The sequence below is a fragment of the Lemur catta genome, chromosome 12 (genome assembly GCF_020740605.2).
Source record: "Lemur catta isolate mLemCat1 chromosome 12, mLemCat1.pri, whole genome shotgun sequence".
In the NCBI taxonomy this organism is placed as follows: Eukaryota; Metazoa; Chordata; class Mammalia; order Primates; family Lemuridae; genus Lemur; species Lemur catta.
In genome coordinates this window covers 44,552,000-44,578,786 of record NC_059139.1, presented here as the reverse complement: position 1 = coordinate 44,578,786, position 26,787 = coordinate 44,552,000, and the positions used below count along the sequence as shown (strand labels likewise).

The window sequence follows — 26,787 nt, the reverse complement described above, 5'->3', positions numbered from 1 at the left end:
TCCCATCCACAACCCTCCCAGTTGGCTAAAAGTGTCAGCTTGCAGAAGCACAACTGCTTCATGCCCCTATCAGTAAGTAAGTTTTAATATTTCTGAACATCTATCAATTTAATCAACTAAAGTGTAATCACAAATCATGAATTAAATATATTTAAAAATCTTTTGTAAAACTGAAAAGCAGATCATCTCAATTGAAAAATGGCAGCATATTAAATAAAATTAATATGAAGTTCCAATAAACATATGAAGTCATGAAAAGTTGAATTACTAATATCTAAGACATGAGGCAGTAATTTTTCAGGTATGAGTAGATTTGGGTCAAAGGAGACCTCTAGTACATTGCCAGCGGGAATGCAGTTGGTATAATCTTTCTGGAGGGCAATTCTGCAACAAAAGTTTAAATGTACATACCCTATGACCCAGCAATGTCACATTCTGGAATTTGTTCAGCTAATAAGCAGACAAGAGTGCCAAAAAATGGAAAGGCTCACTAGTGTATTACAGGTACTACTGGAGTTGGGGGGAGACATACTTAAATGTGTATCCACAGACGGTGACCCTTAAGTAAATTATGATACAACCATAAAACTGAAAATTGTGTAGCTAGTTTTACATATTAAATATTTAGGTAGATCTTTATTACTGATATGAAACAATAACTATAAATCATTGTTGAGTAAAAAAAGTCAGAAAGAAGCAGTGCCAGAAAGTATTAAAAAAAAAAAAACAAAGACAAAGAAAAACCCCCACCATGACAAGGGAGGGTATGTCAAAGGGACATAGGAAGCAACTGAAAGAGTTACCAATCATCAAAGCTAGAACAGTTAGAGCCACTAACTGAAATAGTATTGGACTATAACTCACAGTATAAAACAGATATCTATGAGTTTCTGCTTACACAAATGATTGATAAAATAAATGAAGAAACAAGAAAATGGGAAGAAGGGACTAATCTCATTGTAAATGGTGGTGTAACTATAAAAATTTCAGTACATATACAAAATACAGTATGAGAAGAAAGAAATTACAAAAAAGAGTAATTTTACATGGACAAACTCTACCTCAGCCAGGAGATCAAGAGAAAAAGAAAGATAATCATAAGGCCAGGCACAGCGGCTCACTCCTGTAATCCTAACACTCTGGGAGGCCGAGGCAGAAGGATTGCCCAAGGTCAGGAGTTCGAGACCAGCCTGAGCAAGAGAAAGACCCCATCTCTACTGAAAATAGAAAGAAATTAGCTGGGCAACTAAAAATAGAAAAAATTAGCCAGGTGTGGTGACATATGCCTGTAGTCCCAGCTACTCTAGAGGCTGAGGCAGGAGGTTTGCTTGAGCCCAGGAATTGGACATTGCTGTGAGCTAGGCTAACGCCACAGAACTCTAGCCCAGGCAACAGAGCAAAACTCTGTCTCAAAAATAACAAACCCCAACCCCTCAAAAAGAAAGATAATCATAAATTGCTCTTGATCTAAAAACCAGGAAGGATATAAGTAAAACATATAAGAAGATTCTTTACTGAAGATTGTGTGTGCCTAGGTATGTATACTGCTGTATAGAAAGATGTTTTAACAACTAATATTTTGGTGACAAGGATTTTTTTGGTGGTAGAATTTAAAGTGATTCATTTTTCTGTATACAATTCTGTATTGTTTGAGTTTTTTTGCAGAAACGATGAATTGGAATAGAAAAAGTAATATAGCTGTTTTCTTTTAAATAGGAAGGGATAGATATACATAGAGTATTGCTTTGTAATAAATACTTCAGTACATTTGTACACTCTTCAATTTGGAAAGACTTTCATCCAAAACCCAATTTCAGTGGGGCACAGTGGTTCATGCCTGTCATCTCAGCACTCTGGGAAGGCTGAAGTGGGAGGATCACTTGAGGCCAGCAGTTCAAGACCAGCCTGGACAACATAGGGAGACTCTGTCTTTACAAAAAATTTAGAAAATTTAGCCAGGTGTGACGGCATGTGCCTGCAGTGCTTGCTATCCTAGAGAATGAAACAGGAGGATCGCTTCAGCCCAGAAGTTGGAGGTTGCAGTGAGCTATGATCACATCACTAAACTCTAGCCTAGGTGACACAGTAAGTTTGTCTCAAAAAAACAAAAAAACACTGGGAGGCTGAGGCGGGTGGATTGTTTGAGCTCAGGAGTTCGAGACCAGCCAGAGCAAGAGCGAGACCCCGTCTCTATTTGTTAAATTAAAAAAAAAAAAACAAATTTCAACTATTCTTCGATGAAATTAGTTTGATAGGCCAGGCGCCAGTGGCTCACGCCTGTAATCCTAGCACTCTGGGAGGCCGAGGCAGGAGGATCATTTGAGCTCAGGAGTTCGAGACCAGCCTGAGCAAGAGCGAGACCCCGTCTCTACCAAAAACAGAAAGAAATTATATGGACAACTAAAAAGATACATAGAAAAAATTAGCCGAGCATGGTGGCGCATGCCTGTAGTCCCAGCTACTTGGGACGCTGAGGCAGGAGGATTGCTTGAGCCCAGGAGTGTGAGGTTGCTGTGAGATAGGCTGATGCCACGGCACTCTGGCCCAGGCAAGAGAGTGAGACTGTCTCAAAAAAAAAAAAAAAAGAAAGAAATTAGTTTGATAATTACTAGCTAAATTTTTATCAATAGTATAATAGTACAGTATAAAGGATGTTGTATCTCCATAGATTAGCATCAAATTCTACATAATAAACAAATAGCAGGTTTGAATTTACCATATACTCTTCACTTTCTTCTCTATAGTCATCCAATTCTTTATCCAGTCGAGAGAGTTCTTTATTGACATCATCGAGTTCTGCTTGTAAGCTCTTGTATTCCTGCAGGCCAGTGTCAAAATCTCTCTTGTAGAGTTGTCTTTCTAGATCTGAAGTGATAGGTGGATAGTCCCTAAAATTGAGAGGGAAAATGACTACATCAACACTGACATAAAATCCAGCATTTCTTCCTCAAAGATAATAAAACTGGTGGGGTGTGGAGAATGACATTCACCTGATTTCTTTTTGTATCTTATGGGCAGAGGGAGGTGGGATACGAATAAGTTCTATTAAGAATGATTATATATATTATATATACTACCACTCATTTAAAAAAAAAACTATGCCTATATAATTTTTAGAAATGAAGTTGAAAATCATTCCTGAAACTTAAGGTTCGAGTCATAGGAACTCATTTATTCTCAATACACCATACCACATGATATTGGACTCCTTATGTTTAAAGTCTTAAAACTGGAATTCTGGAACACAAAGCCTGTTTTGATCACTACAGCGGCCGAGCAGCTGACTGGAAGTGGCTGTTTCCTGCTAACACCCATACTTTTCAAATTGGCTTATTTATTTATTTTTTGGTCTTGTTTTTCCTGAGTGGAAATAGCTTATTTTGTTCTTGCATTATAAAAGCAGCCATTAAAAATGTACACGTATAAAAACATGAACTCATTGCAAAAATAATCTGGCAATTCATCAAAGTATGAAGAAGAAAAACTGAAATTCTGTATCACTTGTGTCTCTTAATTCCTATTCCTTACATAGGAGATGATGCTATTAACCTGTAAGTCCACTGAGAAAATACTCTGAACTCTTTCACAACACTAAGGAGCTCCATAGTAATATGAAATGTCAAATTTTATATCTATCTTCAATTTATAGAGGACAGAAATTAAAGTGATTTGATCAAAAGGGCTATAAGAATTCAGGATTTCTGAAAGTGTTCAGTTAAATCTTCCATGATACAAGTTAGGCAACTATTTTGTAGATATGCAGATGAACCAAAAACCCGTGGGGGCAGAGAGGAAGATGAAGTATCAGATTTATCAGTGAATAGGGGATTTCAACCTATCCATGCCCCACCCATCCCTCCTAACACCCTGAGAAGCAATGTTTTGATTAAACAACATTCACACCACAAATGTTTCTGATATGTGTCCTAGTTCTCAGAATACTTGGGCTAAAAACAGCTACATATCACATTCAAGTAAATTTGGTGACGGTGGACAAGAACAAAACCACCAACACAGCTTTAGCCTGAACACCTGAAATTGTTACTTCAATTGTTTACAAAACTGTTTGCCAAAGTTTTTTGCATTAAACTTTAAAAGAAACTCTGGTCTTATGAAAGCTTAACTTAAAAGTTATCGCCAAAGGAAAGCCATAGCACTGGTCTGGGAATTTTACAATCAGTAAAACAAAGTTCCTCTAGACTTTTATTTATTTGAAAAGTCTTTCTTGGGTGAATGTAAGAACATGGTGAAGTTCATTGGCCACGTTGTGCAAAGCTGACAGAGCTGGTTACTGCCAAACATATTCCCACCACTTCAATCTGTATTATGAAAGGGCAGTAAGGAAAAAACCAACACAGCACAAAAAACGGTCTCCAGTCCTGGTTGACAAAGAATGAAATTATACCATTGACCCCAGTTTAGGAGGCAACAGCTCCAAAACCTGGTTGGCCCCCGCTTGATAATCAGAGGGTGAAAGTGGCTCCACGAAGAGGAGAGCCGACCGGGTACCTGACCCAGTCGTCCTCCAGCTCATCACAGGACTCGCCGCCAGTCGTGTAGTCCGTTTCATAGTGGTCCTGCTCCGTCCTCCTTGACTTTCCTGCTCTTCCCTTCGTGGGAGCCCTTTTTGAAGATGTCTCAAAGTTACCACTGCTGCTGTACCGAGGCTGCCTGAAGTCATCCAGGGGTGAAGTCACTGGAAGCTCCCGAACCACCTCGGGCACCCTAATAAAAACAGGTGTCATTGTTCAGTGGCCACTGGGTATACTACAACCCCTTGCCAGTACAGCGTAACCACAAACAGCAGCAATACTAAATGCCAAGAGACATTCACACACAGGCGCACTCACTCGAGGACTTTATATGCTCAACACTGAGCAGATGCCTAGTTTTCCGCATTCAATTTGGCAGCAGCTCAGAATCCTGAAACATGAGTAGCTTCAGGTTCTGATTTAAGGGGGACCCATATTTAAACCTTCTAAGTAAAATGGATCTCAGATTTCACTTTAGGAAGTTCAGGCTGATCTAACTAAGAGGTGTTTACCTGACCTGTGCCAGGGACTTACTCTACAAAAGGCAGTCAGGAAATAATGATCATGATTCTTTTCTACAGGTTCTTCCAGTTCCAAGGAATGCCGTGTGGGGAAGAATGATCATACAGATCTACTTTTGGAAGCTGACTCTCAGAGATAAGCTCTTTGTAATATTACTTTTATACTGCCATATAGCAATTCTCTTTTCAAGATAAAATCTTGAAAAACTAAAATCTCAACTAAAAAGTTAAAAAGCTTTATATTGTAATGAATTAAAGAGTTAAGGATACTTTTTTAAATTGCTGTTCATCTTGAAACCAGTAGAATGAACACAAGAATTACCACTGTACTAATTTTTTCTAATGTGATTCTTTAACATTGCATCTGATTTTAAATTGCATGTAATGTTCCTGCCACAAGTATGAAAACAAAGCCTAACACAGTAATAAAATACCAAGAGCAGTGGCAAGTATAAACTATTATACTTCTGAGTAACAGAAATACAAAGTTTCACTTTCCTCTGTAGTAAAAGGGCAAGAACAGAAATGAAAAGACCAGAGAAAGAGCCTGAGACTTTCTAAGTATCAGCCGTGCTATTCAAATCCACTGTTAAAAATGTCTGAAGCCTTTTTTTCTAATTGTTGCCAATTTACAGAAACTATAATCTTGAACTTTATCTACCAGGTTTACTCTGTTGTCTAGGTGACTCAGAGCCACTTGATTCTGAGGTCAGAGTCTTAGATTTCTGATTACACTACATTTCTTGTACACCCCCTAAAGTATGTGTGTAGTTGGGGTACTGGTGGTATTTATTTCTACTTTCAAAATGTATTCCGGTAATATGGCTTTGTGTGCTATGTTAACACTACTGGTAATGGAGGGAAAATGTGACTTTGGCCATGAGTCAATGATTAACAAGTTCCTAGATACTCTGCCAAAACTGGTGGGTACTATGCTTCTTGCTTTGAGGTAGCAAAACAAAACCTTTAGAATGCAGTGGGGCTATTGGAGGAGTAGAGGCCTGAGAATGAGGAAGCTAATGGGCAAAAGAAATTTTAAAAATTAGTAAAATATAAATAAACCTTGCAGCCGGCCTCCTGCCATAATTTTATGATAACAGATATTGATATTATAAATTTTTACCTCGGAAGTTTTCCACCTCGCCTCTTCCTAGAACCTTTAAAACACACAGTAACATACTTGATCTAGCATGAAAACTAAAAACAGAATGCTTAGCAAGAAAGTACGTATAAATGAAGAGTTAAGGATAGTCCCAATAACCATCAAACCTACTTTTAAAGACAAGTCCTACTAGGTCAAAATACATACAACCCATAAGAGGTAATCAGCCCTACACTTCTTCTTCACTCACAGACAGGCATTCTCAACCTCACTTAGTCTCCCAGGTCCAGACGTTCATTTTTTTGTAGCTTTTGAATTCATTCTTTTTATTCTTTAGTCGTTAATTTTATTCTCACACACACTCCTTCACGTTGCTTTTGTTGCTCCTATCTTGACCTGGCTGTCAGTGCAGTTGTTGTGTACTTTCTTCCTTCCCTGTTTTGCAACCTCCATGAGAACATGACTTGTTATTCCCAGGAGCACCTGGCCCAGTATTGTATAAGTGGCAGGTGTTAAAGACAATTACTGAATTGAAAACACATTCACAAGAATCCTTCCTTTCTGATGACACATAGTATCAGTGAAGGAAGAGAAACAATTCATGATCAACATCAGTGCCATGACTGACAGAATGGCATTCGTTACACATATTGTATTTTAGAGCTGCTGCCATTATTGAGAGACATAACTAAACCTTGCCATCCTCCTGGCCTCAGGGATGACGATGGCCCAAAAAGGGCCAATCAGAATCTTTTTGATATGTAAGCTTTGGGAAAGGAAACCTCATTTTCTGAATCCTGGGTGGGAAAGATTAATGCTACTTGGAGAATGTGGATGGCCATCTTGCCACAAGAGAAGCTATACCAAGAATAAAGCCAACATACCAACAGATAAGACAGAGCATGCAAGAGCTCTGCTATCTTCTTAGTCCCTGGATCCTGCCATGCCTAAAGCTAGATGCAGTCTGGGGCCTTATGTGAACTGGTGAATTCCTCTTTTTGCTTAAGCTAGTTTAAACTGGGTTTCTATGATTGCTATAACTTGCATAAAAGTCCTAACACATCATCCTACCAGCCAACTGCTACCAAACAATGGTCTCATTTGGTACTGTAAGGAGTCAGCCTGCCTTGAAAGCTCTGCATTGTGGCAACATTCAACTTCCTTGATTTATAAAGGTTAATTCACCCTGAGTATGCACAAGATAGTAGGGAGTGTACCTAATAGGGCTCTTCCAAACTCACTTAGTAAGGGTGGAGAGGCAACAATCTTCAGCTAAATTCTGGTGTCCCCTGATGCAGGATTAATTCTAATTAGCAGACTGCTTAAAATTCTAAGGTATAGGACATTATGATAAGCAAAAGGAGCCAGACATGCATATGATTCCATTTTCTATAAAGTCCAGTAACAGGCTAAACTAATAGGTGGTGGTAGACATCAAGATAGGGCTTACCTCAGGGTGGGGATGGGTGGGGATGGTGGAGAAAGGGCACATGGGAACCTTTTGGTGTGCTTGAAACATTTATATCTTGGTGTGGTGGGGGGTTCATAAGTGTTCATATACATGAAAACGCATCAAGCTGTATGTTAAATATTAGAGCTCTTTTTACTGAATGTATGTTATGTTTTGGGATAAAAAAATCTCAATGTTGAGTTATCCCATCCTTAACATACACTTTAAGACACATTGTTCTCCATCTAATTCCTACTCTACCCAATACAATGGCAAGAAAGAGAGGTGCTCATGGGTTACTAAGCGCCTTCAAGAAAGCCTTAGGAAAGACTTAGGTTATGACTTGTGTGTTCTTATTCGCATCCAAGGGGATGTCCTCTAAACCCTCCATAGCATTCAGTATATTTGCTGTGAACAACACTTGACAATTTATATTACTCCCCAGAGGCTGTAAAATCCTTCTATCATTACGAGGCTCTGTGGCAGATATTGTTACATTCATATCTCTTAGTACCGTTCCCATCCTCTTCTTCATCTGGGTTCTAAAATCAAGCATTATATTTGCCTTTTCTAGAGACCTTCAAAAAAAGCTCTGGGTATAGGTTGGGAGTATAAACTGGTACAATTTTTATGGAATACAATTATCAAAATTAAAAAATGCACATTTTCTTTAGCCCAGCAATTCTGCTAATAGTATTTATCTTCCAGATACATTCACATATGTGCAAAGCGATAAATGTGTAAGGTTATTCCCTCGAGCAGTTTGTGAGAACAAAACATTGGGGGAAAGTGTACATCAATATGGGATTGATACAACAAATTATAGTATATCCATATGATAGAATATTATGCAGCTAGGCCGGGCGCGGTGGCTCACGCCTGTAATCCTAGCTCTGGGAGGCCGAGGCGGGTGGATCGCTTGAGCTCAGGAGTTCGAGACCAGCCTGAGCAAGAGTGAGACCCCGTCTCTACTAAAAATAGAAAGAAATTATCTGGCCAACTAAAAATATATATACAAAAAAATTAGCCGGGCATGGTGGCTCATGCCTGTAGTCCCAGCTACTAGGGAGGCTGAGGCAGTAGGATCGCTTAAGCCCAGGAGTTTGAGGTTGCTGTGAGCTAGGCTGATGCCACGGCACTCACTCTAGCCCGGGCAACAAAGTGACACTCTGTCTCAAAAAAAAAAGAATATTATGCAGCTATAAAACAGAACCAGTAAACTCTTTGTGTACAGATATGGACAATCTCCAAGATATATTGCTAACAATTGCATTTAGAATGCTAATATTTTAAGGGGAAAAAAACCAATATACACATTTGGCCAGCATATTTATTTTTTGTAATCTCTGGAGGGACAGAAAAGAAACTGGTGACATTAGCTGCTTCTGGGTAGAGGAACTAGGTAGCTGGTACATTTTGTCCTTTTTTAAATTTTACACTATATGAATGCACTGGTTTTGAGAATAAGATTATTACTTAAGAATAAGTAAGATTTTTAAATCGTTCCAAATGAATTTGTCAAACTATTTTGGTTTTCATGAAAAGGGACAACACCTGGGAATGCTGAGCAATCACGCAGGCCTTACAATTCAGAGGCACAGCTGGTCACAAGATGCAGCATGGATATTTATTTTGTATGTGTGAAAGTCGTGCAAATAATCATAGCTTAAAACTTTTAGAAAGATTGTATGTCTCCTTGGTCCTAACAGCTTTTGTCCCTAACAGCCTCAAGTGCTTTGGTTTTTGTCAAAATCCAAAGAGAAGAAAGGACAAAAGAGAAAATGCACTTTCCGCAAATCATTCACATCTGAAATCAACAGCAAGGTTGATTCTGAAGACCAGCACAAATGTATTTGGCGGGGCAAAGGGGGTAAGGCAGACCACCAGTCTTTCTCCAAATTCCATTCCAGGGTAAGAATAAAACCTATTGTCTTCAAACTAATTCCATAAGTAAGTCAGCTGCCGGTGTCATACTGTGGGGTTTCCAGGCCCAAACTACTGTGCACTTGCAGTGGATCTCTACATAACCTGACCCACTAAATGGGAGTCAAGGGTTGGGGATAAAACTTTGAAATAACAAAAAAACCTTTCCAGTAGATACACCTTTAACTTAAAACACTCAAACTAGCTGAAAGGAGGTTTTATGGGGGTTTTTTGGTCTCCAAAGGAATCTGAAGTTCTAGAATTGCCATCATGTAGTCACATTTCATTCAACTATGGACCAATAAAAGTATAGCACATGCAATTATGTACAGTGCATAATACTTGATAGTGATGATATACAACTATGTTACTGGTTTATTTACTATACTATACTTTTTATCATTATTTGAGAGTGTACTCCACTTATTTAAATAAAAAGTTTCCGAAGGTAGTGAGTTACCTCACTTGATTGTTCACAGTCCATTACACATTGAACTCTTTGTTCTACTACTTTGCTCCCTCCTCACTACTGCACTTGACTAGTCTTTAAAAAAAAAAAAAAAGTTAACTGTAAAACAGCCTGAGGCAGGTTCTTCAGGTGGTATTCCAGAAGGCATTGTTATCACAGGAGATGACAACTCCATGTGTATTACTGGCCCTGAAGACCTTCCAGTAGAACAAGATGTGGAGGTAGAAGGCAAATATTAATAATCCTGACCCTATGGAGGCCTAGGCAAATGTGTGTGTTTATATCTTCATTTTTAACAAAACAGTTTGAGAAATAAAAAGAAAAAATTAAATGTCAAAAATAGAGAAAAACTTACAGAATAATAATATAAAGAAAATATTTCTGAGCCAGGTCCAGCTACTCAAGAGGCTGAGGCAGGAGGATCGCTTGAGCCCAGGAGTTTGAGGTTGCAGTGAGCTAGGATGACGCCACTGCACTCTATCTAGCCCAGGCAACAGAGCGAGACCCTATCTCCAAAAAAAAAAAAAAAAGAAAATATTTCTGTACAATTACACAATGTGTTTGTGTTTTAAGCTAAGTGTTATTGCAAGAGTTAAAAAGTTAAAGTCACAGCAAAGGTTAATGTATTGCTGAAGAACAAAAGAAATTTTTTACAAATTTAGTGTAATCTAGTGTACAGTGTATATAGCATCTAGAGTAGTATCCGGTAACGTCTAGGCCTTCACATCCACTCACCACTCACTCACTGACTCATCCAAAGCAACTTCTAGTTCTGCAAGCTCTATTTGAGGTCAGTGCCCTGCACAGGTGTACTACCATTTCTTATCTTTTATACCATATTTTTACTGTACCTTTTCTATGTTTAGATATGTTTAGATACACAAATACCACTGTGTAACAACTGCCTATAGTATTCAATACCATCACATGCTGTACAAGTTTATAGCCCAGGAGCAATAGGCTGTATCATACAGCCTAGGTGTATAGTAGGCTACACCATCTGGGTTTGTGTAAGGACCATCTATGATGTTCACACAAGGATGAAATTGCCTAATGACTCGTTTCTCAGAATATATCCCCATCATTAAGCGACACACGACTGTATACACAGGAACACTAATTTATCATCCTTAGGCAAAAATTACATCAAAGTCCATAACAATATCTCTAACATCCTTCTCTCACCACTAGTCATTAGGTTGAATTAGAATTGGGCCTTAGGGTAAATGTTTCCACCATAGTGATACCATTTCAGTAACTCACCTACCCTAGGCCAAACACTCATTGAGGTTTCACATCTCCATGATATGGAGGACCTAGCACAGCAAATGAGATACTACAATTCCTGAATTCAAATGAAGTCTTCTAGTTTAGTAGAAATGTATGTGGATATGGTTGATCGAAGTGCAATCTCTCCCTTCTATTCATGAGATCGAATAATAATAGCAAAAGGAGAGATTGAGCGCAGCACTGACCTCTGCTCAGTAACTTCCTTTCATCCTCACCTAAACTTCAAAACCACAAGCAGGAAAGGAGCCTGCAGAACCACATTTCCTAGAGGGATAGAACCCAACCCAGCCTTTCAAGTAAGCAGTGAAAGAAGTATTTTCAACTTAGAAGGGAAAGAGGACCCCACCCTCCTCATCCTGGTCTTCCAAGTAGCCCTAGGCCTTCATAACACAAAGATCAGTCTCCAGCTTTTGTGGGCACTGTTGGATTTTTTTTTAAAGAAAAATGGCACAAAACAACTGGCTTTAAATATGTGCAAATATTCATTCTCCGACTCAGTCTACCAAACTAAGAGATGCTACTTACGGTGTGGATTTATAGGAAGACTCTGGATAAGACCGCTTGTCGTTCACTTTGCCATTGGAAGAGTACGCCAGGGAGCCGTCAACTCTCTCTGCATAGTCAGAGAGGGGTGGGGGCATGTCTTGTGTGCCTGCAGACACATTTTTAACCTACAAAAAAAAAACCCCAAGAGACACAGTTACTATTTATCCTGCAATTTACAGAGGGAAGAAACTTTTAAAAATTATATAAATTATCTAATATTTATTTAGCTCATTAAATACTATTAACACTAATAAAAAGGTAATCATTCCAGGTTAACAGTCAAATCATTATTTCTACAAACACACGAACAGTGTTACTGCTAGTTTAATAAGAGCCGGAATGGGCCGGGCGCGGTGGCTCATGCCTGTAATCCTAGCACTCTGGGAGGCCGAGGCGGGTGGATCACTCGAGGTCAGGAGTTCGAGACCAGCCTCAGCAAGAGCGAGACCCCCATCTCTACTAAAAATAGAAAGAAATTATCTGGACAACTAAAAAATATATATAGAAAAAATTAGCCGGGCATGGTGGCACATGCCTGTAGTCCCAGCTACTCGGGAGGCTGAGGCAGTAGGATCGTTTAAGCCCAGGAGTTTGAGGTTGCTGTGAGCTAGACTGATGCCACGGCACTCTAGCCAGGGCAACAAAGCGACACTGTGTCTCACAAAAAAAAAAAGAAAAAGAAAGAAAAATAAGAGCCGGAATGTATTACCAAGAAGGAAAAATCAGATTACCTGAAAATTACCATAATGTTTTTAGGTGGAATAGTTATCTATGGTGATTGTCCCACCCCACCCCCACATTAGGAGGACCAGTCTCATTTAATCTAGGCTAGGTCTGATTCCATAATTTTCATTTCTAATAAGCTCTCAGGTAATGCTAAAGCTGCTGTCTGGGTATTACCCTTGGAAAACCACTAATCTAGGACAAAGCATACTGGTTCTTCTTAATCCATTCACCCCTAAACACAGAATGTTAAAACCACAGAAGAAATTCAGAAGCTCAAACTGATTTCCCCCATAGCTCTTTTCATGAGAGATTTGTTTATTCTCCCTTAATGTACATTCTCAGTGGCTCTATTATTAACAGTCTACACAGTATGTCACAACATCACTACCTTCCCTTTTACTCTCCTCCCATTCCATTCTTATGTGTAAGTGAATTCACCCTACAGGAGTATGCTTTAGCAATTATGTCTTGTTAATAAAAAATATTTATATACAAATACTTATCTGAGGAATCCAAGCCCTTTTAAATTACCAAGCCCAGAAAGGCATTAAAATGAGACAGCAATCACGTCCTATTTCCCCTCCTGAGCTACGTAATCATCTCTTAAAACTGCTTAACCTAAAAATGCTGCACAATGGACACCATAACCCACGCCCCATGGCTCAACAACGTATAGCCAATCACCAATCAATGTAATTTCTGCAAACCAATGACAATTCGTGACAACTCTGTGTCAGCCCACTGCCTACTCCCACATTTTTGCCTATAAAAATTTGCTTGTAACAAAGGCGGAATGGAGCACTCCCCAAGGAAACCTGGAAATGTATCCTGGGAAGCTCTCTGCAAACTTGACCCAAAAAAACCTCTCCGTGTTAATTTTGTTTCTTCCTTTTTATTTTTTTTTTGAGACAGGATCTCATTCTGACATCAGGTGGACATTAATATGGAAGGTTTACCACAGAACCTTTGGGAGAAAAAAAGCTTTAAATATAAAAGGCATAGCCAATTAGATTCCCAATATTGTTAGATTTTACATAACAGCTCCAATGCTCTCTAAATTTCACCTAAAATTATTGAAATTATTATATATTACTCTGCAAATTGATAAAAAAAAAATTGAAAAAAAAAACCAAAGACCCCAAATAAGTGCTCACACCAGATAAATCATTTAGCTATTTTAACACAAAGGAATAGAAATAAGGTGTGGAAAAATAAAAATAATTCTACAAGTTATTTCTGTGAAAAAGAGCAACTTTTCAAAAGTAGGGAGGGTGGGACTGCTTTAGCTTGGTGAGCAGAAGGATGGATGGCATCAGATTGCCTGGGCTTACCATCTGCTAATGGTAAGTTCTATAAAGCCTTAGTCTCCTGATCTGCAAAAAATGGAGAAAACTACCTACTTCAGAAAGTTGTTCTGAGATTAAATTAGATGACAAGGTATCACATTTACCATAGTGCCTTTTTTTTTTTTTTTTTAAGACAAGAGTCTTGCTCTGTGGCCCAGACTGAAGTGCAGTGGGACCATCATAGAATCATAGCTCACTGCAGCCTCGAACTCCTGGGATCATAGTGCCTTTTAAACACAGTAAAATCTCAGAAGATGCTGGATTCTGGAATTAAGGTCACTGGATCTAATCCAAAAATGTTTAAAAGAATTTGCAGGTGACAGGAGACTTTTAATTGGATTATTTTTCTATTATAAAGCCTTGCAATTGGGTTTTGCACCACACAGTCTATCTCCCTGCAATACACACACTTTACATCTTCAGTTTTCCGTTCTTGGTAGCATTAAAATATGATGCACACTCTTGACTGTCACACTGCAGTATTACATAACCAAAAAATATTTACCTGCCTCTCAAAGTACACTGAGGTATTCTTGATTGTTTAATGTTCAGAGTCAGAAAGGAATGGAATCATTTCCCTCAGAAAGTGGAATTTGGCAGCAACTGGGAAACCAGTGGGTGGGTTGCCACGGAGTGTGCTTAGATCCCACCACAGGGGGTACTGGGTGGGAACCATTCCTGGTTCCCACAGAATTCCTACAACAAAAGCTTACAACATAAGTTGCCAGGCTTCACAGAGCAACCGGCAAATGTTCCACCAAACCAAAGGCCTATTCTTATTCCAGAGATCAACAGAATTTGAAAAGACTTCCTTTTCTTATTATAAAAACCCATTTTACACTTCTCCAGGTCATCCCCACCCCCAGCATAAACTTTAGCAGAGCCTGGGAGCCATTTTAGAGACTTCTTACAGCTGAGCATGCCCTTCCCCTCCAGCCAATTCTCCATTGGGCTTCAAATCTTGGCTCAAGTGCCACCACCTCCTAGAAGTCTTTCATACAAATCATTCCTGGGTAACGTACCACCCTGTCCTCCTACCTCCCCACACCAGTGCGTACAAACCTCCTACCAGAGCACTTAGGCATTGCCAAACAATTGCTTACTCACAGTACAACGGCTTGCTCACCCATCTCGAACTTCAGTAGACAGTGGACTGGTCTTAAGCCACCACTGTCTGGCCACTTACAATGAGCCAAATACTGAACTGACAGATCATTTAGAAGGCACAACTTTACCGGTAAATATTATTCTTTTTTTAGAAATAAGGAAGCTGTGACTCAGGAAGTTAAACAACTGTCCCAAGGACCTAGACCTAGTTAATGGTAAAGTGGCCAGCCTCCTACTTCCCTCTTTGAGTCTCCAAAGCCCTGCACGGTGCCTGGCACGAATCAGAAGGCAAGAGGAGTCTGCTGCATAAAACATCACTGATTACTGTTCAGTGCCCAGGCTGTGTAGACACAAGTATCTAATCAATGAGCCACCCTAAGCTGACCTTTATCGCTTAGTGTCAGCAGAACTGGACTAGCTTGACCACCAAGTCCACCCTCCAGCACAGATCTTTGATTACTTAAACCTTTTCTACAGTGAGCTAAAATAAAATTTTAAGGCTCACCCCCCACCGGTTGACTGAATGGACCCCCTCAAGGCCAAAGGAATATCCTAAAACTAAATTGCCTGCCAGGAGGAAGGAGGTCAGACATGTCTTATCATGCCCTGCCCCCTTTGGGGACATCCTTTGTAACCCATTAGCAGGCCTAAGGGTATTCAAGGCAAACCTGCAGGTCCTCAATTTACCCAACAAATATATGCCTGGTGGTTTAGCTCTGATTAAGAGCTTCTTATCTTAAAACATTCCAAGCCTCTAGACAAGGCTTCATGTCTTTAACCAATTCCAAGTCAAAGAATTTTTAAACCCACCTATAACATGTAAGTCCCCCCCTACCCCCACTTCGAGATGGCTCACCTTTTTGGACCAAACCAATATATGCCTCCCACCTATTGATTTATGACTTTACCTGTAAACCCTGTCTCCCTGAAATGTATAAAACCAAACTGTAACCCAACTACAGCGAGTCCACTTGCTCAAGGCTTCTTGGGTGTGGCTCCAGGTCATGGTCTTCAAATTTGGCTCAGAGTAAATCTCTTTAAAATTATTTTACAAAGTTTGGCTTTTTTTCCATTGACACTATACATATGCATAAAAAATGCCAAGGCAGTGCTCACTTTGGCAGCAAATACGCTAAAACTGGAACAATACAGAGAAGATTAGCACGGCCCCTGTACAAGGATGGTACCCAAATTCACAAAGTGCCACATATTTTAAAAAAAAAATCCCTAGCCAGCTGGGTTGCCAGACTCAGAGATGAATGAGCAGCAGGCTTTGTCCTCAAAAAGAGATTAAGAATCTAGAGGCACGGGCAAAATATTTGTAAAACACGGTGGATGGTCATTTTTTTCTTCTTTATCCTTCATTTTATCCCCCCAAAAAGCTAAAATAGTACTTTTTCTCTAACCCACTTCCTGGTACCAATGCAAAGTGAGCATGAACCCAGTACCTGCTGCTTCTGGTCAATAGGGCAGTAGAAGGGGAGGGCAATGAGGAATGACTAGGTATTAGTAATCCTACTTACTAGGACACAAGGAGTCCTCAACCTGTATTTCCTTTAAAAAGGCAGACAGATCATTTTAATATTATCACAGTAAATTTTTTTTTTTTTAAAGAGATGAGGCTGTTGCTCAGGCTGGACTCAAATTCCTGGGCTTAAACAATCCTCCCAGTAGCTGAGGACTATAGGCCTACACCACCACACCCAGCTTTTAAAAATTTAGAAACAGAGAAAAACAACTGGGCATAATTCTAAAGAGCAAGAAGTGAACAATTTTCCCTTAAGTAACTTGAGAATAGCTCTAAGAAACTAGGCGCAGAACAAAGCAGGATGAAAACACAAATTAAAAAAGATTTGTCTTAAACTAAGCCCTCAGGGAAAAGAAAAATTTGAGAGTCGATCATTCCCCAAATCAAATGCTGGAGCTGCTGCTCTGCAGCAGAGAGCAGCCTCAGGCCTGGAGGGCTGATTCAGCGTTCCTACCCCAGGGTCAAGAGCTCCTACCCCAAGGTCAAGAGCGTGGAAGGGACTCAAGTGGGGGGGGGGGGCGCCCCGCAAGTGGAAACCCACACAGCAGAGATCTGCCTAAGGAGTCCCTGGTCCTAGTGTCCCCTCCTGCCATTTAGACTTCGTAAAGGGAAAGACACAATACAGCAGAAGGAAAAAGAGACATGCTGAGGCTCTGGGGGAGAAAATACACCTAACCAAGCTACGAGTGACTCAGACTCACTCTTGAGATTAAATTCAAAAAGGACAAGCACTCACCCAGACCATGTTTAAGGAATATTAATCATTAATATATGGGATACACAGGGAAGTTTTAGTGAGATTAATATTACTATCAAGAAAGAACTTGGCCGGGCGAGATGGCTCACGTCTGTAATCCTAGCCCTCTGGGAGGCCGAGGCAGGTGGACCGCTCGAGGTCAGAAGTTCGAGACCAGCCTGAGCAAGAGCGAGACCCCGTCTCTACTAAAAACAGAAAGAAATTATCTGGCCAACTAAAAATATATATAGAAAAAATTAGCCGGGCATGGTGGCGCATGCCTGTTGTCCCAGCTACTCGGGAGGCTGAGGCAGGAGGATCGCTTAAGCCCAGGAGTTTGAGGTTGCTGTGAGCTAGGCTGATGCCACGGCACTCACTCTAGCCAGGCAACAGAGCGAGACTCTGTCTCAAAAAAAAAAAAAAAAAAAAAAAGAACTTAAGCGTTGCTGAAATATGAAAATGAAATAAATGATTTCAAAATATCTTCACAAAAGGTAATTAAGGTGAGGACAAATTTTTATTCAAAGTTTAATTGTACTCATTAGAAGTGTTCTCATTATGTCACTTGTGGAAAAAAATCTTTGAAACAAATAACATCTAACCCTCCTTGGAGAGTTAATGAAAATATCCTAAACCCCTGTGGGAGGCAAAAGGAGAACACAGAGGGCAGACACCTTTAGAGCAGCTCGGGTGCTCTCCTCCAAATACCTGTCATTATTCTGCCTTCCTCACCTGGGACCAAGAAGGGTCCACTCCATCTCGTTGGTCCCACCTTTCCCTCCCTGAGTCCCTGAAGTCAGACAGGGAATAAACAGGCCAAGAATGTTTTAGGTCACTTTGAAAGAAAATCTTCTCTCCCCTAAAACAAAGTTTGGGGAAAACACTATATCTCCATATAAATCAATTTCATATTTCATTTGGAATTAGTAAAAGGAAAAAGCTGCAATGCTAGTCATTCTCCATTTCTCTCCTCACCCTGCCTTCACATTCCTAGTTCACTCGTAGGAGTATCAGAATAGACCTACATCCAGCTGGTCTAGCAATGAGACAAAAATGATCTAACTCTAAGGAGAAAACGAAAATTTACCTTTTGAGTATCTATCACATGCCAGGCAAAAACCTGACCTTGTTCATTTCCTCCTCACCACCCAAAGAGATATGATTATGTCTACTTTCAGATGAGGCAATTGAAACTCTAAGGTTAAATTAAGTCGTTCAAGGTAGCACAGGAGGAGAAGTAGCAGAGGAGAGCTTGAATCCTAGTCCACCTAGCTCCTCTTTCTGACATAACACACTGCCACCTCAGTGATTCAAACACAGCTTGAGGTACCCATCTTGGCTGGGTATTCTGACTATTCTCTATAACAAAGGAAACTATTATCATTGCCTTAAACTCCTCACCACACCCTAATGAGACAGGATGTGAAACCATTGTGAAGAGTTTTATTTGCCTATTAGTTTAACTTTGTTAAGAGCAGCTTTTGACACAAAATTATTGTGAATGTGTGCTTCAGTCACCAGATGCTTTTGTGTAGGTTAGAGTATAGGAACACCTTTCACTCAAAAGGGAAACAGAAGGACTTTTCCTGTTTGGTAATTAAAGTGGAGAAATACCTCAGGCATGGGAGGGAGGAGCATCTTAATCTCAAGGATCATCTCCAGGGTTACAACCTGCCTTCACCGGCCACAAGCCCTGTACTACAAGTTCTCAGGAGCAAGTGGTCCGACTCGTTTTTCCCGTTTTCTGATATTTTACACCTGCAGATGCTCCCCCAACAAAAGCTTCAAAATTGCCTCTGGAAAGTTCTCTTAGACTTTTCTCCACCTTTGGTCACTTGAAGGCAGATGCTCCCACATCTATTAGTCCCACAAATGAAGAGATCATAGGCCAGGTTTGAGCAAGTCTGATAAATTTACATTGCTCAGATAGCACTGAGGATTCGGCAAGCATGCTGTCCTCTACCCATCTGCAAGTTGCCCCAAGAAACAGTAATATATACCAGCAAAGGTGAATTCTGGACCTCCCTAGAAGTCAATGAATTATTATGACTATGGGAGGGGATGAGGTAGAGAAACCTTGTACTCAGTGAGTGAGCCTTATCAATTATTTCCTTCAAGGCCCTTGTTCTAGAAACGGAAATTCTGATGAAGACTCTGTGTTAGTTTAATACACATGTCTCTCATGCCAGAGTTCCTCAACAGGTGTGCCAGAAGGCATGAAATGTCTTAGTCCTCAGACCTGTGAGCTAGTCACCATCACAGTTCCAAATCCCTTTCCGTTTACTCCAGGATGTTGTACTACGCTACTGTTTTCTATGTATACCAAGATGGAGAAAAGGCTTTCTGCATACATTAACTCAAATGATAACTGGGCTTGCACTGTAACAGCTGTCACTTGAATCTATGGAACGGTGGTTCTTAAGGGATGGTCCCCAGATGAGCTACATCAACATAACCTGCTAAGGCCCTGCCCAGACCTACTGAATCAGAAATTCCAGGGGTTTTCACAAGCCCTCCAGATGATTCTGATATTTGCAAACATTTGAGAACCACTGATGTAGACACAATTCTCCTCCATGTTGCTGACAACTGTGCCTGGTAAAGACCAAAAGTGAAGGGTCTCCTTTGCCTATAGTGATGCACAAACCCAGCAGTATCTGGTTTCTGACTGGTGTGTAGTAGACCAACCTAGAGCAACAGTGGGAAGGAGGTTCACTTAACATGAGAAGAGCATTTAAGGTTGTTATCTACTCTTATCACAATGGAACCATGAGTTGATTCTCAGCAATGAAAAACACCTCTGTCATACAATCAAAACAACGGAAAAGGGAAGGAACATATCTTTTCAAATTGAAGAGGGGAAGGCACTTGGCTTGTCATATCTATCATGGGTTAGTCATTTGTGAAAAGTACACTAATGATCATGCAATAGATTATACTACCTTAGAACTATGGCTCATAAAAGTTGACCTTTACCCCATCAAACCTTGTAAGAACCAAGAGTATCAGAGAAACCAGTAGAGTTTTGCCACCTCAACAATTGCCAAAAGGTAAAAGAAAACATTAGGCCAGTAACATGATAACATTTTCAGAAAAGATACAAACAAAAACAACAGTGATATACTTTTACACATGTATGATTGGCAAACAGTATGAAGTCTAACACCACCAAGAGTTGCTGGTGAGATTATATAATAAATGGGTAAACTTTGGAAAGTAATCTGGCATTATTTTATAGAGATGTATATTCACCAACTCTGTACCCCAGGAGTTCCACTAAGGTACATACCCAAGAGAAACTTGTACAAGTGTAGGTGATTCAAGAATATTCATAGCATTTTTAGGCCGGGCGTGGTGGCTCACGCCTGTAATCCTAGCCCTCTGGGAGGCCGAGGCGGGTGGATCGCTCCAGGTCAGGAGTTCGAGACCAGCCTGAGCGAGACCCCGTCTCTACTAAAAATAGAAATAAAATTATCTGGCCAACTAAAAATATATATAGAAAAAATTAGCCGGGCATGGTGGCTCATGCCTGTAGTCCCAGCTACTCGGGAGGCTGAGGCAGTAGGATCGCTTAAGCCCAGGAGTGTGAAGTTGCTGTGAGCTAGGCTGACGCCACGGCACTCACTCTAGCCCGGGCAACAAAGTGAGACTCTGTCTCAAAAAAAAAAAAAAAAAAAAAAAAAAAAGAATATTCATAGCATTTTTAATGTTCTCTTAATAATCCAAAAGCCCATCAACAGGAAACTGTATAAACTGTTATGAAATGTTATAAAATAGAGATCAGACAATGGTGACATCAATGGTCTCCAGCTACATACCACAACATGGATGAATCTTATTACCTAATGCTGAGTAAGAAAGGCATGTGCCAAGATACCATATGCAGGGACATTTTTTATAAAGTTTAAAAACACCAAATTATTAAAAGTAATATCACATTATTTACCATGTACAGGGCGTTATTCTAAGTATTTTTCAAATGTTAACCAGGCTGGAGTATAATAGCAGTTTGGCTCCAATCGATACCCACTCTGCTAGACGGTACCAACTTTGTGGCTGTGACTGTACACACACGCAGAGTCCAAGAGAGGCCGGGTGGGGGATCATCCACAGTACATCAATAAGTACTATTTTCAGAAAAATTAGATTGAGGGGAATACAGGAGTATGTCTTAGAACGTATTAAGTCATTAATTGCACAAGAATTTTTTAAACCCTAGAAGGATATAGACCTGTTAAAGTGTTATTAAGTGGCCACAATGGGAAACTGAGGAAAAAGGGAGAGGGGGACACTTCCATTTTTTTTATTCCCTATTTTTTCTATACTATTTGCATTTTATTTTGATAAAACTTGCATTACTTTTATATCAGGAAATTACTGTAAACCACCACAAACAAAATTCATTTTTAAAATAGGCAAAAATTGAAAAAAACCTACAGGTTTGTCAAATACATTTGTACAATGGAATGCTATTAGCAAAGATGTGTCCAAATAGAATTTCATACATCACTGATGGTTGTATAAATTGGCACAATTCCTATGAAGGGCAATTTCTCAGTATCTATCAAAATTACTGGGTCTATCCCTGGGACCCAATAATACCACTCTGGAGAATCTATTCTACAAAAGTCTACATGCATAAACATATATACAGAGCATATAAAGTTCTTTTTCCCCAAATCATATCACTGTGATATTAAACAGCAAATATATCCAGCAATGAGAGCTTAGTTACATAAACCATTGAACATCCATACACCAGGCACCAAGATAAACTGTAAAGCCAAAAGGGTAAGGTGCACACAGAATGGTGTGATCAGTGAGCTAACTTTCGTGATAAACAACAAAAAAAGGGAAGTCTATTTTCAGAAAATAAAACAAGGATAGAATCACAATAAACTAGAGCATATATGAGAGAGGGAGAGGCTAGGGAAAGACACCCAGAAATGGGCAAACGGGACACAATGACACAAGGAGCCGTCTCCCTAAAAATCTGTTTTAATTCAGACCATGGACATTTAAAAAAGCGATAATTGGCAAAGCTTTTATCTTGCAAAAAAAATACATAAATAAAAACACAATCTAGGCCGGGCGTGGTGGCTCACGCCTGTAATCCTAGCACTCTGGGAGGCCGAGGCGGGTGGATCGCTCGAGGTCAGGAGTTCGAGACCAGCCTGAGCAAGAGTGAGACCCCGTCTCTACTAAAAATAGAAAGAAATTATCTGGCCAACTAAAAAAATATATATAGAAAAAATTAGCCGGGCATGGTGGCGCATGCCTGTAGTCCCAGCTACTCGGGAGGCTGAGGCAGTAGGATCGCTTAAGCCCAGGAGTTTGAGGTTGCTGTGAGCTAGGCTGATGGCACGGCACTCACTCTAGCCCAGGCAACAGAGCGAGACTCTGTCTCAAAAAAAAAAAAAAAAAAAAAAAACACAATCTCCAGTCAGATGAGGTCTACAGGAAAAAAAATAAATTAAAAAATAAAAACACAAAATGATACCAATAAAAGTAACAATATGAACAAATCCTGTAGACACTATATTGAGTGGACACAAAAACACACGGTACGTAATTCCTGTTTAAGAACAGGCAAAACTAATTGATCTGATAGAAATAAGAGTAGGTATCACCCTCTGGAGATACTGACATGAGGCATAAGGAATCCTCAGATACTGGAATGTTCTTTGTCTTGATCTGGGTATTGGTTATATGAAGAAATAAGTGTAAAAATTCCCAAGCCTTACAGTTAAATTAGTGCACTTGATGTACTTTACTCCCTGTGCATGTACAGATATATATATTATACTTCAACAAGTTTTTAATAGTATCAAAAATGTCTGTGAGGAACATTTAATAACATGATAAAATGACTATAATAGAATATTAAGTCAAAAAGGTTAGGGGCTGGTAGTGGTGGCTCATACCTGTTACCTCAGCACTTTGGGAGTTGGAGGAGGGAGTATTGCTTGAGGCCAGGAGTTTGAGACCAGCCTGGGCAGCAAAGCAAGACTCTGTCCCCACTTTAAAAAAAAAAAAAAAAAGCAAAACGAGGGGGGGTGCGGGGGGGGGGGTAGTGGTTAGAGGAGGGGGAAAAACTCACCTAACAGGTACAATGAACACTATTCAGGTGATGGGCACATTTATAACCCTGACTCGGGCCATGTAACAAAAACTTTTGTACCTCAATATTTTAAAATTAAAAAAAAAAAATAGCTGGGCATGGTGAGGCAGGCGGATCTCTTGAGCCCAAGAATTCGAGATTACAGTGATCTGTGATTGGCCACTACACTCTAGCCTGCGAGACAGAGTAAGATCCTGTCTCCTAAATTAAAAAAATAAATAAACAGAAGGAAACATTTTATACTAGAGAAGATGAGCATACTTCTTTCTGATTTACAATAAGAAGTAGAAAAGGAAAAGGGGAAAAAGATCAAAGAAAATACACTAAAATAGTAACTGAAGGTAACAGAATTTTCTTTATACAGCCGACCCTTGAACAATACGCATTTGAAATTCAAGGATCCACTTATATGCAGATTTTTTTCAACTAAATATGGATCGAAAATATAGTATGCAAGGGATATGAAACCCTGGTATACAAAGGGCCAACTTTTCAGATGCTGCAGGTTCTACAGGGCCAACTACAGGACTTGCACATGCATGGATTTGGGTGTACACAGACAGTCCTAGAACCAATCCTCCACATACGCCAAAGAATTATTATACTTCACTGTATTTGTCTGTTGTTTGAAACAGGGTCTCACTCTGTTGCCCAGGCTGGGTTGTAATGGCATGATCATAGGTCACTGCAACCTCAAACTCCTGGGTTCAAGCAATCTTCCTGCCTCACCTTCCAGAACAGCTAGGACTACAGGCGTGCATCATCATGCCCACCTAAATTTTTTTATTTTTTATAGAGACAAGGGTCTCACTATGTTGCCCAGGCTGGTCTCAAACTCCTGGGCTTAAGTGATCCTTCCACCTCAGCCTCCCAAAGTGCTGGGATTACAGGCATGAGACACTGTGCCCTGGTCTTCACTGTATTTTAAAAATTATCTATACTTACAAACATAAAATATTTATTAATAATTCAGAAAAAACAACAATGAGATCTGCAGTTTGAGAGCATAATAAAACAAAGATATGCAAATTTAATTAAAAGAACCCTAAAACATTTAAAATACAGCAACGGGTACACACCTAATTGAGAGACTATACAGGACAAGGTTAACAACACAAAACCATGTGTAAACATGGCCTGTTTATTTTGCAGAGAACAAGATATCCAGAAAAGGGAGGCAGAAAAAAAACCCTAAAAATCCCTAGGAAGGCAGAAAAACCACAGTGTTGGAGAAACAGGAAATTAGAAAACTGTAAATTTTCTTATAGATAATATAATCAGGCTAAAACCTGTTTAAAACTCTGAAGGCTCAGCCTTTGACCCGCCTCCACTCTAAAGGGATATAATCCTAAAGATGTTAAAAATCCAAAAAAGACGGTAAGATTTAATATGGTAATAAATTTCTAGACCTACTCCAATTTGTAGGGAGGGAATAAACTAATATTGAATAGCTAACTAATTGTGGCTTTCAGCAGTGGCTCAAGCCTGTAATCCTAGCACTCTGGGAGGCGGAGGCGGCAAGAGTGCTTGAGCTGCCTGGGAGTTTGAGACCAGCCTGAGCAACAGTGAGACCCTGTCTCTACTCAAAATATAAGAATTAGCCGGGTGTCATGGCATGCGCCTATAGTCCCAGCTCCTGCGGAGGCTGAGGCCTGAGGATTGCTTGCACCCAGGAGTTTGAGGTTGCAGTGAGTTATGATGATGCCACCATACTTTAGCCAGAGTGACAGAGCAACACCTTGTCTCAAAAAAAAAAAAAAAAAAATTGTTGCTAAGTTTTTCTTTCCCCCAACCAACAATTATTAGCTATAGGGGGAGTATCTTGTCTTAGCTCTCCAATCAGTACAACCCAAATTTTAATCCTCATTTAGCACAAATAGTTAATTCTAGATTCTCTCCATTATTTTAAGTGGAGATTATTTTGATGGTATTAATTTCTAATGACCAAAAGGAAGGAAAATTGATAATCCACTCCACCGTCAAGCAGTTTAGAAGCAGGGCCACATAATTCCACCGCTGCAGCCACGTTATCAGGGTGAAAGCAATCAAGCAGAAAGTCGAGGTGCACAAGAGCAGAGAAACAAGAGTAATAATAGGCTGCATCTGGTTGTTGCAGCCAATTGAGGAAAGAATGAAAACGTGGCATTGAGTTCAGCAACATGAACTTGGGCAGGTGAGGGGCGAACAGAAGGAAAAGCAAAATACCTGTAGCTAAAACTACCTCCAAATAACTTATTTCAAAGAGCCTTTCTCGGGCATTTCAGCTGGGGAAACTGAAGAGAAGGGGAGAAGAAATGAGGGATTTGCATGTGGTTAAGTATCACATAAGACATTGGTTGGGGCAAAATCATACATCTGCTATTTAATAGATGATTCTTTATGTTTCATACAATGACAATTTATAACTAGAGAGAAACAATCAAGTTCACACGAAACAACCCATAGGCTGTCAAATTTCCAGAGATTCAGCAAGGAAGTTTTATAAAAATAATATCTTTTTAAAAAGCAGGTTGTCCTTTCAGCTTAATCATCATCACCACCTCCATAAATTTCTATGGCTATCTTTTCCCAAATTATCAAAAGCAACTAGAACTGATGAAACCTTCATGACAGTAAAATCAGATGAGAGGACAAAGTTCACTGGGACTCCAATCTTACTGGCACTGGTCTCCCTTGAGTCGGGCTTGTTTTTTTTTAAAGCCTCTCGAAACCTTAGGTAAACACATCCAACAGCCAGTGAAAACTGACACACCCAGAAACTCTCAGCAAAACATTTACTTCATAGCTCACAACAGACTGTCCCATTCCATCTACAGGTGGCTGTGCCTGGAGGTAAAGGTCGAAAGAAAACACTCCCTAACACCTTCACATTCTATACAGGGAAGAATAGAACAGACCCAGGGCTTCAAGTGGAGGGCAAGGACTAAGACCTGTCATCTCAGGAGCAAACGCATGCTGCGCTCTTTCTGGCTTTCCTAAGACTGCTTTAATTTTGCTCCTTAAGTAACTAGAAAAAATTTCATCTATGATTCTAGATTTCCTTAAAAATCAGTCGTATAGCTACAGCTAAAGGAGCCTTCAAGATATCAGTGTCTTTATCTCAGCCCCAACGGACTGCACTCACCCTTAGCCCTTAACCCCACTTCCACAGGCCGAAACGAACCTCCCCTGAACCGAGGGGCAGTTCTCAACTAACCTTCACAATGAGCAGAGAAATCAATCTGGTGAAAGGAAACTTGTGATGGCAGTTTCTGAGGTGGCTTCCAACAGCATCCTAACAGAGGATTTCTGAGAAACAAAGTCTCACTCTAAACATTACCGCAGGCAGTTTAGCAACACTCATTTGGGAGGTATTTTGGGGGACAAGGATGTTCTGGGCTTTCAGCAAAT

General features: G+C 40.0%; 1 protein-coding gene and 1 non-coding gene across 5 annotated transcripts in view; one reads left to right on the top strand and one right to left on the bottom strand.

Moving 5' to 3' along the window:
- OCLN (occludin) overlaps positions 1 to 26,787 on the bottom strand; it is a 53,117-nt gene that overhangs the window by 6,906 nt on the left and 19,424 nt on the right. For all 4 annotated transcript variants that reach the window (XM_045566553.1, XM_045566554.1, XM_045566555.1 and 1 more), the window contains 3 exons: positions 11,813 to 11,958; positions 4,510 to 4,725; positions 2,717 to 2,888 (listed from right to left, as the gene is read on the bottom strand). In XM_045566553.1, the coding sequence (XP_045422509.1) occupies positions 2,717 to 2,888; positions 4,510 to 4,725; positions 11,813 to 11,958 (534 nt within the window). The remainder of the gene's footprint in view (positions 1 to 2,716; positions 2,889 to 4,509; positions 4,726 to 11,812; positions 11,959 to 26,787) is intronic.
- LOC123648694 lies at positions 16,121 to 16,227 on the top strand. The gene has a single exon (XR_006738720.1). It is a non-coding gene; the product is annotated as a U6 spliceosomal RNA (small nuclear RNA).